Source organism: Erigeron canadensis, chromosome 1 (genome assembly GCF_010389155.1).
Source record: "Erigeron canadensis isolate Cc75 chromosome 1, C_canadensis_v1, whole genome shotgun sequence".
Taxonomy (NCBI): domain Eukaryota; kingdom Viridiplantae; phylum Streptophyta; class Magnoliopsida; order Asterales; family Asteraceae; genus Erigeron; species Erigeron canadensis.
In genome coordinates, this window is record NC_057761.1 from 52,717,051 (window position 1) to 52,732,282 (window position 15,232).

The window sequence follows — 15,232 nt, forward strand, 5'->3', positions numbered from 1 at the left end:
CTTTTTCACTTCTTCTCTTTTTTTTCTCTCTCTCTCTCTCTCTATCTCTTTCTTCCTCGAAAGATCTTCTTTCTTTTTCAAACTTCAATAAATATTCTTGATTTTGTTACATCAATTACTTGCAGGGTTTTACCCACCAAGCAAAACCCTTGTTTGGTATCTTAACTTATTACATGAAAAAGATCTAACTCTTTTCTTGGTTCTTGAATATACTGTTCTTCAATAAAAAAAAATGTCTCAGACTCACTGGGAAGCTGATAAAATGTAAGTTTATTTCATAAAGTTTTAATCTTTTTAACTGTTTGTGTTATATTCATGGGTTTATGCTAGATTTATGCTTTTCTTGCCTTTTATATTATTTGCTTTTTGTATAAAGAAAAAGAAATCCAATTTTGGTTATTATTATTTTGTTTTATCACACTTCTTGTTTTATTAGGGTTTCAAAAGTTTTTCAATTGTAACTAGTAATTTATTAATTTAATTTATTTCTTAAGCTATGTTTGTACTAATTTAGTCTTCCTTGATATGGATATTTTGGAATTGGATTTTTTAGTCTTTTTTTTTGGGGCCATTTGGTGTATATTTAAGCTATATTTGTGTAAAGCTTTATTAATTAGATTGATTTTAGAGGAAGATCCCCTTATTTAGGTGTTAAATTTGTTGTTTTTATCTATAAAGTTTTAAACTTTAATTATGGTATCATTTGTTATAACAGGTTAGATGTTTATATACACGACTACTTAGTAAAAAGGGATTTAAAGGCTTCTGCTCAGGCATTTCAAGCTGAAGGAAAAGTCTCTTCTGACCCAGTTGGTAAGTTTTTTTTGGATTTTGCTAAGGGCTATGGTTAACACGAAGTTAAATGTTATATATGCCTAATTGCCGTTCTAAAAAAAAATGTTATATATGTTTTCACATAATTATATTGATGTGTAACAGTTTGATTACTTTAATGCATGTTAAACATATATCCCTTAGGGTAGAATCTTTTTAAAAAAATATATATATAATTAAAACTCTAAATACTTTATTTTTTTGTTGAATTATTCAAATATTTGACATATAGTTATACATTTTTTTTTTGTTTAAACTCTAAATTTAGGACCAGGAATTTTTTTGTTTAATTTCTGAGAAATTTTACAGCTATCGATGCACCTGGTGGCTTTCTGTTCGAATGGTGGTCGGTTTTTTGGGATATCTTTATAGCAAGGACTAACGAAAAACACTCGGAAGTTGCAGCCTCTTACATTGAGGTTAGCTTGGTGCCTATATACATATGTACTTATTTATACACATATAAACGGAAGAGGGATCCCAGATCCCTGTTCAGGCTACATGGGGAGAGTCAAGTGTTTGGCTCTAATGTTGCAGCCTAATTGGTATTCTCGTGGCTGTGCTGGACTTCTTCCTGGCCATGCCAAGATGCATTTATAGCCATTCACCTTACTTTTACATATATGAAAACATACATATATACACATAATATTTATATAAAATTGCAGACTCAGTTAATCAAAGCACGGGAGCAGCAACAACAGCAGCAGACACAACAAACACCTCATCCACAACAACAACAACAACAACAGCAGCAGCAGCAGCAACACCAGCAAATGCAAATGCAACAGCTTATGCTACAACGTCAGGCTCAACAGCAACAGCAACAACAGCAGCAGCAGCAGCAACAACAACAACAAGTGCAACAACAGCAGCAACAGCAACAACAGCAACAAGTGCAACAGCAGCATCAACAACAACAACAACAACAACGGAGAGACGGGGCACACCTCCTGAATGGAGCATCAAACAGGCATGTCGGAAATGATCCTCTTATGAGAAACCCTGGAGTTAATGCTATTGCTACAAAAATGTATGAGGAGAAATTGAAAGTGCCGCTTCCAAGGGATTCTTTAGATGAAGCAACTATGAAGGTAAATTGGCTTAATATTTTAGAAGTCAAATGGCCAACCTTGTGAGTACAATCTTGAAATTCTAGAAATATACTGATATGAATGTTTCATTTGATATTCTTAGCAGAGGTATGGTGATAATGTTGGTCAACTTTTAGATCCGAACCAAGCATCAATATTGAAATCTGCTGCTGCTGCTGCCGGTCAACCTTCAGGGTAATGTTTCATATGGTTCTTGTGGATTTTTATTAACCAGGATTCCCGAACATTTAAAATTAAAGCTTTTCATATTTATGAAGTATCAAATTTTTTAAAATTGTAGCGGGGACTTTTCGCTGAATTCAGGATTTGCATGTATTTAAAACTTATTATAACATCCTTATATTTTAATAGAACCGATACTTAAAATTCCTTGCGCTTTTTCAGGCAAGTGCTGCATGGTACAGCTGGGAGCATGTCACCTCAAGTCCAAGGTCGGAACCAACAACTTCCAGGCTCTACACCGGTGAGTACTCATTGTTCTTATGAGACGGTTGACTATTGGGTTCAAAGGTTCTAATACCAAGATTTACAACTGTGACAAAAAATTTTTAACTTAGGGATTGTTTATGTATGACTTAATGGACTGAATAGTCTAGAGAGAATGGTCAGCCATATGGGGTGTTTACTTAGGACTTAATTTCTAAACTGAGCCGAGCACATGAATTTATGGGCAGCTAGGAAATGGTTGCTCTTCACGTTCGGCCTTCCATTTCCAAATCCGACTATATATTTCTTTTTCAAAGTTTCATTTATGCACATAAAAGCACTAACCATTATTCTCTTCTTAATCTATTATATTTATTCATTCCTACTTTTAATTTTGCATGTAGATCTAGATTCTAAGTCAAGAAATACTTACAAATGAATTCTTGAAGTTTTTCTTATCAAAAAACTTGCGAACCCCTTTCAGCTGTAGCAGCTTATCCTTGAAAATCATGTAGGTTGTTCAAAAATCCGCTAGTATGATATGCAAAACATTTAGGCTAAGAATTGATTTAGGCAACTATTTTATTTGTGTACTTAGGATTCTTACTTTTGATTTGATTTACATCTTGTGCCAGCAAACGAATTATTTAAACATGGAAGTGACTTGACTATTTGTTGAGTTTAATTTCATTTGATTGAATTAGCTTAAATTGATTGTAACTTTATTTTTGATATGAATGATATAGTATATATTGATTACAAAAAGAAACATTTTGATATATAGAAAAGTGTAAATTGGTCATATATTTTTATCAGACCATTCATTCAGCATAAAAGTTAACCACTATTGATTTATTCACAACTTACTGCATACACCCTACAGGACTTGATGACAAAAAAAAGTAAACATGCCCTTATTGCGTAAAAACTATGATAATCCCCTAAACCCTTGTTGGGGAGGTGATTATAGTTCAGAAGTCAGAACATTGAGTATCTACCGTAGTATATTTTTCCAAATAAGGGGAGCAAAATTTCACTATATACTTTTGAATATTGAAGTCATATGTGATGATTCCTTATCTTCTGCTTCTCATAAACATGAATAGGAAATAAAAACGGAGATGAATCCAATGTTGAATCCTAGAGCTGCGGGTCCTGAAGTATCATTGATTGGAATTCCTGGTAATGTGCTGACTATATCATATCTTGTATCATTCACTGTATAGTTATTGAGAACTTCATGTAACGACATCCGTTTTATGTAGGATCAAATCAAGGCAGTAACAATTTGACATTAAAAGGATGGCCTCTCACAGTAAGTATCTTATTTAATTATCTGCATTTAGCCCGTCTACCATTCACTACTTATGGAATTATACATTTATATTACTTGTGATGATGGTAATCGACAGGGATTAGATCAGTTAAGATCTGGTCTAATGCAACAGCAGAAGTCTTTCATGCAAGGTTCCCAGCCGTTCCATCAGCTACAGATGATGTCACCACAACATCAACAACAACTCCTGTTAGCACAACAAAACATGACATCGCAATCGTCCAACGATGAAAGCAGACGGCTAAGAATGCTCCTTAATAACCGCAGCATGAGTATGGGCAAAGACGGCCTTTCTAGTTCTGTTGGTGATATACCAAATGTTGGATCCCCAATGGGCGTTTTACCTCGTGGAGATCCTGATATGATGCTCAAGGTTTTCTTTTTTCCTTTACTTTTTAATTTTCATACGAAGTTGTTATCTTCTTGATAGTCATGAACACGGGTGATGCTAAGTTAATCTATTTATTTCCTTTTTTAGTTAAAAATGGCACAGATACAACAACAGCAACAGCAGCAGCAACAAAATGGTAATCAACAACAGCAACAGATTCATCATTCTCTTTCTGCCCCACCACCCCAAAACTCAAATCTCAATCTTCAGCAAGAAAAAATTGTGGGTGCAAGTAGTGTTGGTGACGGGAGCATGTCAAACTCGTTTAGAGGAAACGATCAGGTCGGGTCAACTTTACCCTTATTCTAGTTAATTGGGTTTTCAAATCTTAACATGGGTTATAGATTCTAATGTCTTATAAGGTTTTCAAAATGCCAGGCTGGAAGAAAAAGAAAGCAGCCCGTGTCATCTTCAGGACCTGCCAACAGTTCTGGAACAGCTAACACGGCTGGACCATCGCCAAGCTCAGCACCCTCAACTCCATCAACTCATACACCTGGAGATGTGATCTCCATGCCTGCTTTACCACATAATGACAACTCTTCGAAGCCGTTAATGATGTTTCGACCTGATGGGCCGGCAACTCTTACATCTCCATCAAATCAATTGGTGAGTGAAGTGTGTGTCGTATGTAAGTCGGTGTGATCTTTTTAGTTTTTAAATTGATTAGTCTTGCAGTGGGATGACAAGGACATTGTGCAGGCTGACATGGATCGTTTTGTGGAAGATGGATCTCTTGATGATAATGTCGAGTCTTTTTTATCTCACGATGATACGGATATGAGAGATACGGTTGGTCGCTGTATGGATGTGAGCAAAGGTTTGTATACCTTTTGGCCTGTAACGCGGTGCTAATTTTGACTCTATATGATATGTGGTTAAAGATGACATGTCAGCTTTCTCTTTTGACTTTAAGCTTTTTCTGATGTCAGGATTTACATTTACGGAGGTCAATTCTGTTCGTGCTAGTCAAAGCAAGGTTGTTTGTTGCCATTTCTCGCCAGACGGTAAATTGCTTGCTAGTGGCGGACATGACAAGAAGGTAACTTTTTGGAAGACTTGTAATCTGAAATTACAAAATTGTGAGTGCTATCTTACTGGTATTAATTCATGTGGATTGTAATGCAGGCTGTACTATGGTACACAGATTCTTTAAAGCCAAAGACGACTCTTGAAGAGCATACATCAATGATCACAGATGTGCGTTTCAGCCCAAGCATGCCACGCCTTGCCACATCATCCTTTGATAAAACAGTCCGTGTTTGGGATGCTGACAATGTTAGTTGATCTAGTTGTCCTTGAATTTATGTTTTGCGTTTAAAGATCGCATGTTGATTTGCTTTATGGCTAATTAATCTAAGTTATGACTTTGACTCACAGCCTGGCTTTTCTCTCCGTACCTTTATGGGGCATTCTGCTTCAGTGATGTCACTGGATTTCCATCCAAATAAAGACGACCTCATATGTTCGTGTGACGGGGATGGGGAGATACGATATTGGAGCGTAAATAACGGTAGCTGTGCTCGTGTGTTCAAGGTATGAATGGCGATGAAAGAAAAATATGCAATTCTATTTATTGCAATCATTTATTATTTATTAATTGAAGTTTGTGTATTTTGGTTCATCAGGGAGCAACGGCACAGGTGAGATTCCAGCCACGCCATGGAAGATTTCTTGCAGCAGCTGCAGAAAACATTGTATCTATACTAGATGTCGAAACTCAAGCTGTTCGATATACACTACCTGTTAGTTTCAACTTTTTTCATTTTTACTCATATTGTTCATTTATCATATCCGAGGGTGCATTGTGTAATGTAATTGATAATATAGGGGCATACAAAACCTATTAATTCTGTTTGCTGGGACCCGAGTGGTGAGTATTTGGCATCAGTTAGTGAAGACTCTGTTCGAGTGTGGTCTCTTACGGCAGGAAATGAAGGGGAGTGTGTCCATGATCTTAGCTGTAATGGCAATAAGTTTCACTCGTGCGTTTTCCATCCTAGCTATGCTTCATTGTTGGTCATTGGATGTTATCAGGCAAGTTATCACTCTTTTTCATAACGTAACATTTCAAAATGATGCAAATGTCGGTCTATTTACATTTGAATTGTGATATGTGAATGCAGTCTTTGGAGCTATGGAACATGTCGGAGAACAAAACAATGACTTTATCGGCTCATGAAGGATTGATTGCGGGTTTGGCATTGTCTACTAGTACAGGTTTGGTAGCCTCGGCTAGCCATGATAAAATTGTTAAACTATGGAAGTGAACAATTTGTAAACGCAAAACAAACATGTTGTATGATCTGTATTGTACCCTGCTTGAATCTATGTTTTCTTCCTCTTTTTTCCCTTAACTGGTGGAAACTTGAAATTTAGTACCAAAAGATGCCAATTCCTATGACATACTGACATAAAAAATGCAGTATATCAACATCAATGACCTCTGCTACTAGATTCTACACACGTTGAAAAAACACGTCTTGTGATTCTAGAAAGGCATTAAAATACTGAAAACGCCGGATAAGTACCCGGGTTGATGGTCCTTCGTCAATTTGGTCCGTCAATGTACCGACTTGAACGAGGTAAAATTATGAAAAGTAAAAGTTAACATGTCTCACTGGGAGGGATTGCGTCTCAAGTCTTTAACACCAGATTACGCCGCTTTAATTAGAGTATGCAGTTATTATAGCCAACTTGGTTGCCCCTTTTTATGATGAAATTACAAATACCACTGATAATTTTGGATAACTGGTTTACCAAAATTAAAAGAAAGTTGTTTTTGGTATTTTACTGTTTCGTCATGATTGATTATCGCTAGCAAGCGATTTCCATTAATAGAAAAATGGCAACAAGGAATTAGCGTAGTGATAACGCAAACATTTGATGACCTTAAGATTTCAAGTTCGATCCCCGTTGAGAACAAAAAATAATTCCTTTAAGGTACCCGTTACCAATGAAGCCTAAACCCATATGTGAAGTTTAAATACGCGGGTTCGATCCTTCGGGGTGCCCAAATTATGTGGGGATTAGGATGGAGGTATTTTACCGGCATCATATGGCTCATACGGGATGGGTCGATGGGTATGATGCCGGGGCTAAGGTTCCCCATTACCCTAAAATGGCAACAAGTGAACAAACACTACTTGGATTAGTATGAACACACTCAGGATATATAATTGTAAACTCTATGAGGACTATTTCACGCCATGTAAGCACACATCTCATCAGATTTTCTTTGTGTAATCATACTGTCGAATGAGAAAGCTGAGTGTCAACTTTAGTACCAATAAAATTGGAAGAATTTCATGTATGATTCAGAATAATGCAAGTGAATTCTATTGGAATGATCACTTTCGAATAGAACACAACCACCCAGCGAGAGAAATCCTGCCTTGCTCCCATAACAACCAGGATTAATAGAGGGCTAGGGGCTAATTTGCATATGACAAAATTCGAACTTATGCCGGCGGGTGATTCAATCAGCTTAGCTGTTATCACTGTCTAAATGCAAGTGAATTAATTATCAAATAACAAATAAGATTTTAATAAACATAACTTTGAGGTTATGGTTAATTATCAAATAACAGACATAAACTGAACAGTTAATATCTCATACATTTACCCATTCGCTTAAATTTACCGTAATGACTAATTTTGACGAAACTAAAACAATACTAAATAAAAACAGCAAAGACAAAAAGGTGTTTTATAAATACTATAGGGGTGTAAAGTGTTGTTTACAAAAGTAATCCATAACCTGCTACAATCCGGCGACACGAACAATTAAATTTGAAATCTCCGCCACCGTAAACCACCACCATTTATTTTTATTTTATTTTCTGTATATGTGTGAGTATTTATAAATAATTGATTGTTTTATATATACTTGTAATATTGAACTTTGCAGCTTGAAGATTTAATTTACAGAAATATTATTGAGTGATAGGAAATGTCAGAAAAGGTGAATCAGTTTAGTAATTAATTAAGTTTGTTAGATTTGATTAAAGGATGCATTTTTAATCGTATATAGAAGCTTAATTTTCTTTCTCTCTCTCTCTCTCTCTTTTTTTTTTAATGTGTTTGTTAGGACCAACAGATTACAGAAACTTTGAACAAGATTAATGATTTGAGATATCGAGCCGAGAAGGCGGAGGCTACGGATAATGTACACCGATTACTTTCGCTCCTCGAGACGTTAAAGGTTGTCGTTTTTCGTGACTTATAACTTCAACTTACCATTCTGCAGACATAAGTTGATTATATATAATTATATATTGTAAACAAAGTGTTAGTATTAAGGCCAGTTTTTTGGATAACTAGGTTTTGCATTTAGAGAAATTAGGTGTTGATGTTTGAAAAATGCTATTTAGGTTCTTGAGAAGCAAGAAGTGGAAATTGAATCAAATTACAGTGAAAAATGTGCTAGACTGCAGTTGGAAGTTAACGAGTTGGCCGAGATGGTAGAGAGTGATGATCATGGGGAGAGTTATGCTCGTGTAGTTGATCGGTCATTGGCTAATGCTCTCGAGAGACTGAATTTAGCCAAAACGGTATATACAACGGAATATATTTATAAATTTGTGTTGTATAAATATAACTCCGAGTGTGTTGAACTTATTTATGTGGATTTAATGTGAATGTTTCACGTTTTGTTGAAACTTTGTAGGATCTTGCTTTGAGGCTGAGGGAAATTACATCATTGAAGCGCCAGTGTGATGAGGTGCCAACACAAGCAGAACTCGTCCAGTAAGTTGCTTTTCAATATCTTCCTCCACTAGTGGTTAAGATTTGTATGGTTCAAGTTAGGTAGTCGGTAAAAAGAAGATAAGATAAGACCAGCATTATCTTTCTAACATATAACATCCTTGTAAGATCAAGAAAAAAATAAAAGCAAACATGATGTATCTTTGTTAAATGTGAAAAGCATTATGTCACTGTTTCAGGTATGAACGTCGTTTTTCAGAACTTAATGCTCACATCCAGGTATATCAGATTTCGCCACAATTTGATCAGTACATCAGTTCTCTCTGGTATATTGTCCATTGAGTAGCCTGTATCATTTCATCCTTACTTCTGGTCAGAGGAGGCTTCGACAAACTCGTAAATACTATGCCACCTATAACGCGTTGATGGAAATAAAAGATCTGATGCTAAAGGAAACATCCTTGTTAAACTCTATGAGTTCGCAGGTAGATTAAACCTATGTTGATCTCAGCTATAAATTTTAACTAAAATAGAATGATACTAAATTATAAGGCATGAATCCTTTTTATCACTGTCGTAATTTCCTTTGCTTTTTATGTACACAAACTTTAAACAGTTGCATGATGCGCTTAACAGTCCTGGTCGTGTAACATTGACTAGTTCCTTGGAGGGAATTTCAAAGAGTATTCAACAGGTAATAAATACAGTTTGACCGTTGTCTTCAGATATGTTATTATTTATTATAGAATGTATGAGTTTATTTAGAAGTTTAACACGTTAGTAATTCTAGATCTAATACTGCTTGAAGTTTGCATCATGAAATTTTGATTTTTCTACTATTTTGTAAATCAACTTGTACTACTGATTTGGGTCTGCAAAATTTTGTCAATCTGTCATGGTCTTACGATATTTTAGGCATTCAACAAATAATTGAACATTTTTCCTAAAACTATGGGGCTAATCAATTGTCACAATTTTCATGAGATAGATGGAGTATTTTGTTACATACTATGTAGTCTTCAAAGTTTCCTAGGAAACCACAAGAATTCACATCAATTTGTAAAAAGTTTGAAGATATGGAAACTTATTTCTTGTGCAGAAGCTTCAAAATGTGCAACTTACACTACAAGCAGAGCAAAAAGCTTGTGAAGCTTTGAAGAAAAAGCTTGCTGCAGCAAACTTGGAGAAAAGGCGTTGCTATGCTCTGTTAAAGGCATTTCAAGTAAGGGAAACTATGAAATTTTCATTGCAATTCTAGTGAAGCTTAAAAGTGATAATTAAAATAACAATAGAATTATTTCAAGACATTCTTGATCTACCCTTTAACATACAAAAAAATAAAAAAATCTCTAAGCACTGAACCTAATGAGACATTGTATCATGCATATTGATGCTGTTGACAAGCATCATTATTCAATTGGAATAATGGCGAGCTTAATTGTTCAGCATCAATGTATGTTACTACTTGTATTTCATTGTCACAATGAATATTAAGTGTTTGTATAGTAAACCGAAGGATTTGACCATGAGCCAAATATCATGCTACTGTTTTAATATGGGTAAATATATATCATCTGTTCGTCTACCAAGTAAACCATCAAACTTACCTTAGCATAATAACATAACATGGCAGCTGTTTACATCATAATTTGATGATATATATAGGGTGTACTACATATTTATACGTCCATCTAAGTTGACAAATGTCAGAGAATCTTATGTCACCATCGTTGTCTTATATTTTTTACTCATATTAGGAAGAATGCACTAGGAATGAGAGACTTCGGAATCAAACTCTAGACATTCAAATGTGAACTGTAACTCTTTGCAAAGATTGGTACAAGATCCAAGTATCCAACCAATGCGGAGCTTGAAGCCTAACCCTACTTCAGAGAACCTGTTCTGTATCTTATTTTGTATATTTACGAGGTTTTGTTTTATGCTTTACTTGAACTTTCTGTATATTTTGATTAGTATTTAGCAACCCAGCCTTAAATAGTTTTTTAAGTCACCATTTTGAAAAAGTGAATCTTCTTGTTTAGCTTTTAGGGTATTTTTTAGTAGATTTTTAGCACACGTGGAAGATGGGCCGGCCACGAGTAAAGGCAAGTACTTACAAGTTACAATAAGGGTTTGCCCGCCTTAAGTTTTTGCCTATTTCTAAATAGCTGATGTATACATTACGATGAATGTAATACGAGTAATTAATAGTCAAGTCTTAGCCCTTAAGGGTGTAAACAGTTAAATACACATTCGACCGGTTATGACCGGCCGCTTAAGTCATTTGTTACTCGTGGCTGTAAATCAAAACCAAAATTGACCAATTTGTTATGAACGAGCCAAAATTATCATATGCAAATATTTTGTTTGTGGGCAAAGGTAAAGCACATATATGACATGCACCATTGGCATTGGAAACAGAGTTTGGTAAAGCCATTTATTTGGGCCAACCCATTAAACATTGCAAAACGCATATATTTTGGGCCATTACGTGAACTTTCTTACCATTCTTTGAAAATAAGAAAAATGAAAACCATCTCATAGACTCATACTATTAAAATTTCAATGTAGAAGGGGCAGGCCGCCAGGGGTATCTAAAATTTACTGTGGTCATCTTTGATTTTTATAAAATAAGACGGTTTTTTGGTAAAGATAAGTGCATGAAAAATATAATAAATTTGTTATGGTTTTTATTATGTGAATCTAACTTTAAAAAATTTTATTGTATATATCAAACTCTCAATTGTTTGTTATTGTGTGTATTTGACTTTTATTTCGGAATATGTTGACATGGCAGGGTGATGTGGCAACTTATATGGTTGTCGCATATAGCTAAGAACATACAATAGCTATGAGCCGAAAGATTTATATATACAAAAGAGGTATCTAGAGTTGGATACATGCAATAGCAAAATAAAATAAGTTTACTACATTTTCATGCATTTTTCATATCTTATTACTTGATAGAAATTTTAGACAACAAGTTTTTCCGAGATGCTTTAGCATTGTAATTGGTCTAGAAGTGTTGGCTAAGAACTACGTTTAAAACATGTGGCAAGAAAATTTAGTTGGCAATAATGACTGAAAATAACATTGGGCGACACCTACTTATTGTCCATCTTGTATTAATTTGTGCGGGCTAAAAGTCTGTTTAGAATGTCCGAGCCAAGTATTTTTCATAATTTCCTTTGAATGGCAACATATGTAAAATACTACTCATTCGTCCCGAAATAACTGTTTAGCTTTGTTATTACTCGCAATATGATTAAAGAAAGAAACAGCTCAGTGTCGCCTTTTACGGGTTTTGAGGCCCACTATCTTAACGGTGTATGAAGGAGGTTAAGATGTAGGCATATCTTACCTCTACCTAAGTAGAGAAGCTGCTTCTATGTTTTACCTAGATGATAGAAAAGGCCCTCCAACCTTTGCATGAGATAAGTATCGAACCTATAATTTTAAAATAGTTGTACATATAAAATAATATTGAAGGTATCAAGTTTTATATAATACCTCTGATGACTTTAACACACAAAAATTATTTCTTTTGTACCCAAATTCCGACCAACGACTTAAACAAATCATTTAAAAGGCCCTTCACGTGTAGACTTTTAAGTAAAGCAAGAAGGATGCTGTTTATTTTAAATTTTATAAAACCAGATGATGATCTAGAAGGATGTAATAGCAGTTTTCCAATTATTACAACTAGTTTTGATATATTAACTTTGGCATATTTGCATGTCATAATCATAAAGGCCTTTATATTCTTTTTAACGAACATCAATCCACTTCAAATTACGTCATGCGACTATTATACTTTCTTTCTTTAGTGGTTGCCATAAACTCGATCGTACGATAACTTTGTTTGAGTTTCAAGACTAATAGGTTCAAGAAATTTACTTCCAACAATAACCAAATGGACCCTAGATATTAAACAAACTTGTTGTCTATCCGATATTTTTTCTTTCGTTATATCAACCGACATTGTTTCCATTTTGACCATTTCAATAGTTTTCAAATAGGAGATGGAGGATTTTTAAGAATCGATGAAACGGGTACTCAAACCCGATAACAAAGATGGTGCCCAACCCATTTTCTTACAACTCAAAAAATATATTTCCACTGAATCTTTTAATGTGAAATAATTTAATCGTCTAAAAGAACCTTAATTGTCACCAAATATATATATATATATATTTTAGAAAATCGTGAAAATAACGAATTTTCATTGCGATCGTACCAAAATAGCCAAGTTTTTCGTATTATCACAAAATAGCCAACAAAATCGCAAAAAAAACCAAAATCGCAACAAGAAATGCGAAATCACAACAATAAATGCCGAAATCGCAACAAGAAAATGCCAAAATCGCAACTCGCAATTTGCAACTCGTAACAGTTTGACTTTGACTTCTTTTTTTATGCTAGTTTATTACATAGTACATGAATGCAAAGCTTCAAATACATAAGAAACAAGCTAATAATCCCCTAAGTCATAGATCATAAGTTACCTGGCCTACCCAAAAACCACGATCGTATACCGTCTAAGGATGAAAAGGGGAAGAAAACAACATGTAGTCGTTGTAAGGAACGTGTACAAGGCTGACTTGTGGTGCACCAATGCCATCACAAACATCTTTTCTTCCACCGAGAGAGTATGGATCTTCATCAAGATCAAAATCAAAAGGAAAATTAAAATCGACTTCACAATTATCTTCTTTCAGGACTATTAACTAAAGGGATTATTAGTATTTTTTTCAGTGTGTTTCTTATGTATTTGAAGTTTTGTATTTTTGCACTATAACTAGTATCCTAAAAAAAAGGGGGGGTTCAAAGTCAAACTGTTGCGAGTTGCGATTTTGTCATTTCTTGTTGCGATTTTGCATTTTTTGTTGTGATTTTGTTGGCAATTTTATGATAAACCGAAAATTTTTTGGCAACGAAAATTGGTTATTGTGACGATTTTCTCAATTTTTAATATATGTATTAAACAATACAAGTACAGTATATCATGAATTCCTGCGAATAAAATATCTTTTTATATTATGATATATGGAAGGTATATGTAGTTATTGTTTTATGGGAGTAATGATGAGATATTTGATGAGTGGATGTTAATATCATGAGGATTTTAATGACATTATTATGAGCCCCTTTTCCCTCTTGGTGCTTGTATACATGGATGCATACAACATCCCAATGATCATATGGATGCCACACATGGTTGCCCAAAAGTCCATAATCATATTCTCCATCTATGGATCTCCACTATTGACTTTTCTTACTTGTAATATAATCTGTAGTGGATAATCGCTTAACTTTTATATTATAAACTTGTGTAAAAGACCCTAATTTACTCAAAACTTACATGATGTGTCTAACCTTAATTATGCTAACCAAATTTCATCTTTTACCTTAATTTATCATTGCTATGTTTAGACTTTAGAGTACTGTATGGTTTAACTAGTTACGAAAGTATTTATAAATTATATATCATATATCATAATCATTAACTGGATGCAAAATAGATAGATCTTGATCAATTCAGTATTTGATTAATTTAAGTCATTCTGTTCTAACCATATTTGTTAAAACTTATTTTACATTGGGATAATGTTTATACAATGCAGTGTAGTATGTGTTTTTCATTGATGTGAAATGCTAATGTAAGCTACTTTATGGATATAGATTGTTAAGGATGTTGTAAAGGAACATACTTGAAAGACGTTATTGAATATTACTTACTTACGAGTATTATTTTATTGTTAAAGATATTGTGATATGTTTATTCTAAATTCAATGTAATTTTATTTTTAATTGAAAGTAAGTATCATTTATATAAATCTTTTAAGTAGATTTTTTACTTAAATAAAAGTAAGACTAACTACAAATCAACCTCCTTCATTAACCGTTAAGGTATAAAATCTGTGAAATACGGTTTTTCTTAACAACATACCTAGTCGAGACTCGAGAGACTCCATAACCTCTATTTCAAGTGAATCCCTTTCTATATATTTATACTCTAAATTCAATTTAATTTAATTTTTAGCTGAAAAAAAACGGAAGAAGATATTCTTTTAGATGATGATCTGGTAAATAATAACTTAAGTACATAACAAAATTAAAAAATCTGGTTTAATGATTTCGTGACACATGGTAATGTAATGTGCTATTAACAAAAGGACGAGATATTTTTTATTCACCGAATTATTTTCATATTTTCACATAAATTAACATATATGTTTTTATCTAAGTATTTTAGAGGGTTGGCAACCCACCTTCCATACCTTTTTTCACCACTCACTTTTAACCAATCACAGCATGCCACCTCAACTCCACCACTCACTCACCACTCATCCAAATTTCATTGGCATCCGACCACTCACTTCACCTCTCATTTTACAATTTTTATTTTATTTAAACATTAAA

At 34.1% G+C, this 15,232-nt stretch overlaps 2 protein-coding genes across 8 annotated transcripts; both read left to right on the forward strand.

Annotated features, from left to right (window-relative positions):
* The first annotated feature begins 36 nt into the window (after positions 1–36).
* Positions 37–6,459, forward strand: LOC122601250 (transcriptional corepressor LEUNIG). 4 transcript variants are annotated; one of them, XM_043774011.1, is made up of 18 exons: positions 37–264; positions 716–813; positions 1,144–1,253; positions 1,503–1,928; positions 2,032–2,123; positions 2,334–2,412; positions 3,482–3,557; positions 3,641–3,690; positions 3,788–4,084; positions 4,190–4,384; positions 4,481–4,711; positions 4,781–4,922; positions 5,035–5,144; positions 5,231–5,380; positions 5,483–5,638; positions 5,731–5,847; positions 5,933–6,139; positions 6,229–6,459. In XM_043774011.1, exons 1-18 carry the CDS (start codon positions 233–235, stop codon positions 6,370–6,372), a joined length of 2,712 nt encoding a protein of 903 aa, XP_043629946.1. In that variant the 5' UTR covers positions 37–232; the 3' UTR covers positions 6,373–6,459. The 4 variants fall into 4 exon arrangements, with proteins under 4 accessions (XP_043629946.1, XP_043629954.1, XP_043629949.1 ...); XM_043774019.1 differs by having other exon boundaries at positions 38–264; positions 4,805–4,922; XM_043774014.1 differs by having other exon boundaries at positions 38–264; positions 2,035–2,123.
* Positions 6,460–7,830: 1,371 nt separating this feature from the next.
* LOC122584811 (coiled-coil domain-containing protein 93) lies at positions 7,831–10,833 on the forward strand. 4 transcript variants are annotated; one of them, XM_043756870.1, is made up of 10 exons: positions 7,831–7,911; positions 8,013–8,066; positions 8,193–8,306; positions 8,476–8,655; positions 8,772–8,851; positions 9,049–9,088; positions 9,187–9,294; positions 9,426–9,503; positions 9,909–10,031; positions 10,567–10,833. In XM_043756870.1, exons 2-10 carry the CDS (start codon positions 8,055–8,057, stop codon positions 10,621–10,623), a joined length of 792 nt encoding a protein of 263 aa, XP_043612805.1. In that variant the 5' UTR covers positions 7,831–7,911; positions 8,013–8,054; the 3' UTR covers positions 10,624–10,833. The 4 variants fall into 4 exon arrangements, with proteins under 4 accessions (XP_043612805.1, XP_043612807.1, XP_043612806.1 ...); XM_043756872.1 differs by having other exon boundaries at positions 8,202–8,306; XM_043756871.1 differs by lacking the exon at positions 7,831–7,911 and having other exon boundaries at positions 7,934–8,066.
* The last annotated feature ends 4,399 nt before the right edge of the window (positions 10,834–15,232 follow it).

What these genes read in the sequence shown, in the direction of transcription:
- LOC122601250 (XM_043774011.1), top strand. Translation starts at nt 233, where the DNA reads ATGTCTCAGACTCACTGGGAAGCTGATAAAAT. An exon ending in CACTGGGAAGCTGATAAAAT is followed by an intron (nt 265 to 715) that starts GTAAGTTTATTT and finishes TTGTTATAACAG; the next exon opens with GTTAGATGTTTATATACACG. An exon ending in CTGTATGGATGTGAGCAAAG is followed by an intron (nt 4,923 to 5,034) that starts GTTTGTATACCT and finishes TTCTGATGTCAG; the next exon opens with GATTTACATTTACGGAGGTC.
- LOC122584811 (XM_043756870.1), top strand. An exon ending in ACACAAGCAGAACTCGTCCA is followed by an intron (nt 8,852 to 9,048) that starts GTAAGTTGCTTT and finishes TCACTGTTTCAG; the next exon opens with GTATGAACGTCGTTTTTCAG. An exon ending in AACTTAATGCTCACATCCAG is followed by an intron (nt 9,089 to 9,186) that starts GTATATCAGATT and finishes ACTTCTGGTCAG; the next exon opens with AGGAGGCTTCGACAAACTCG.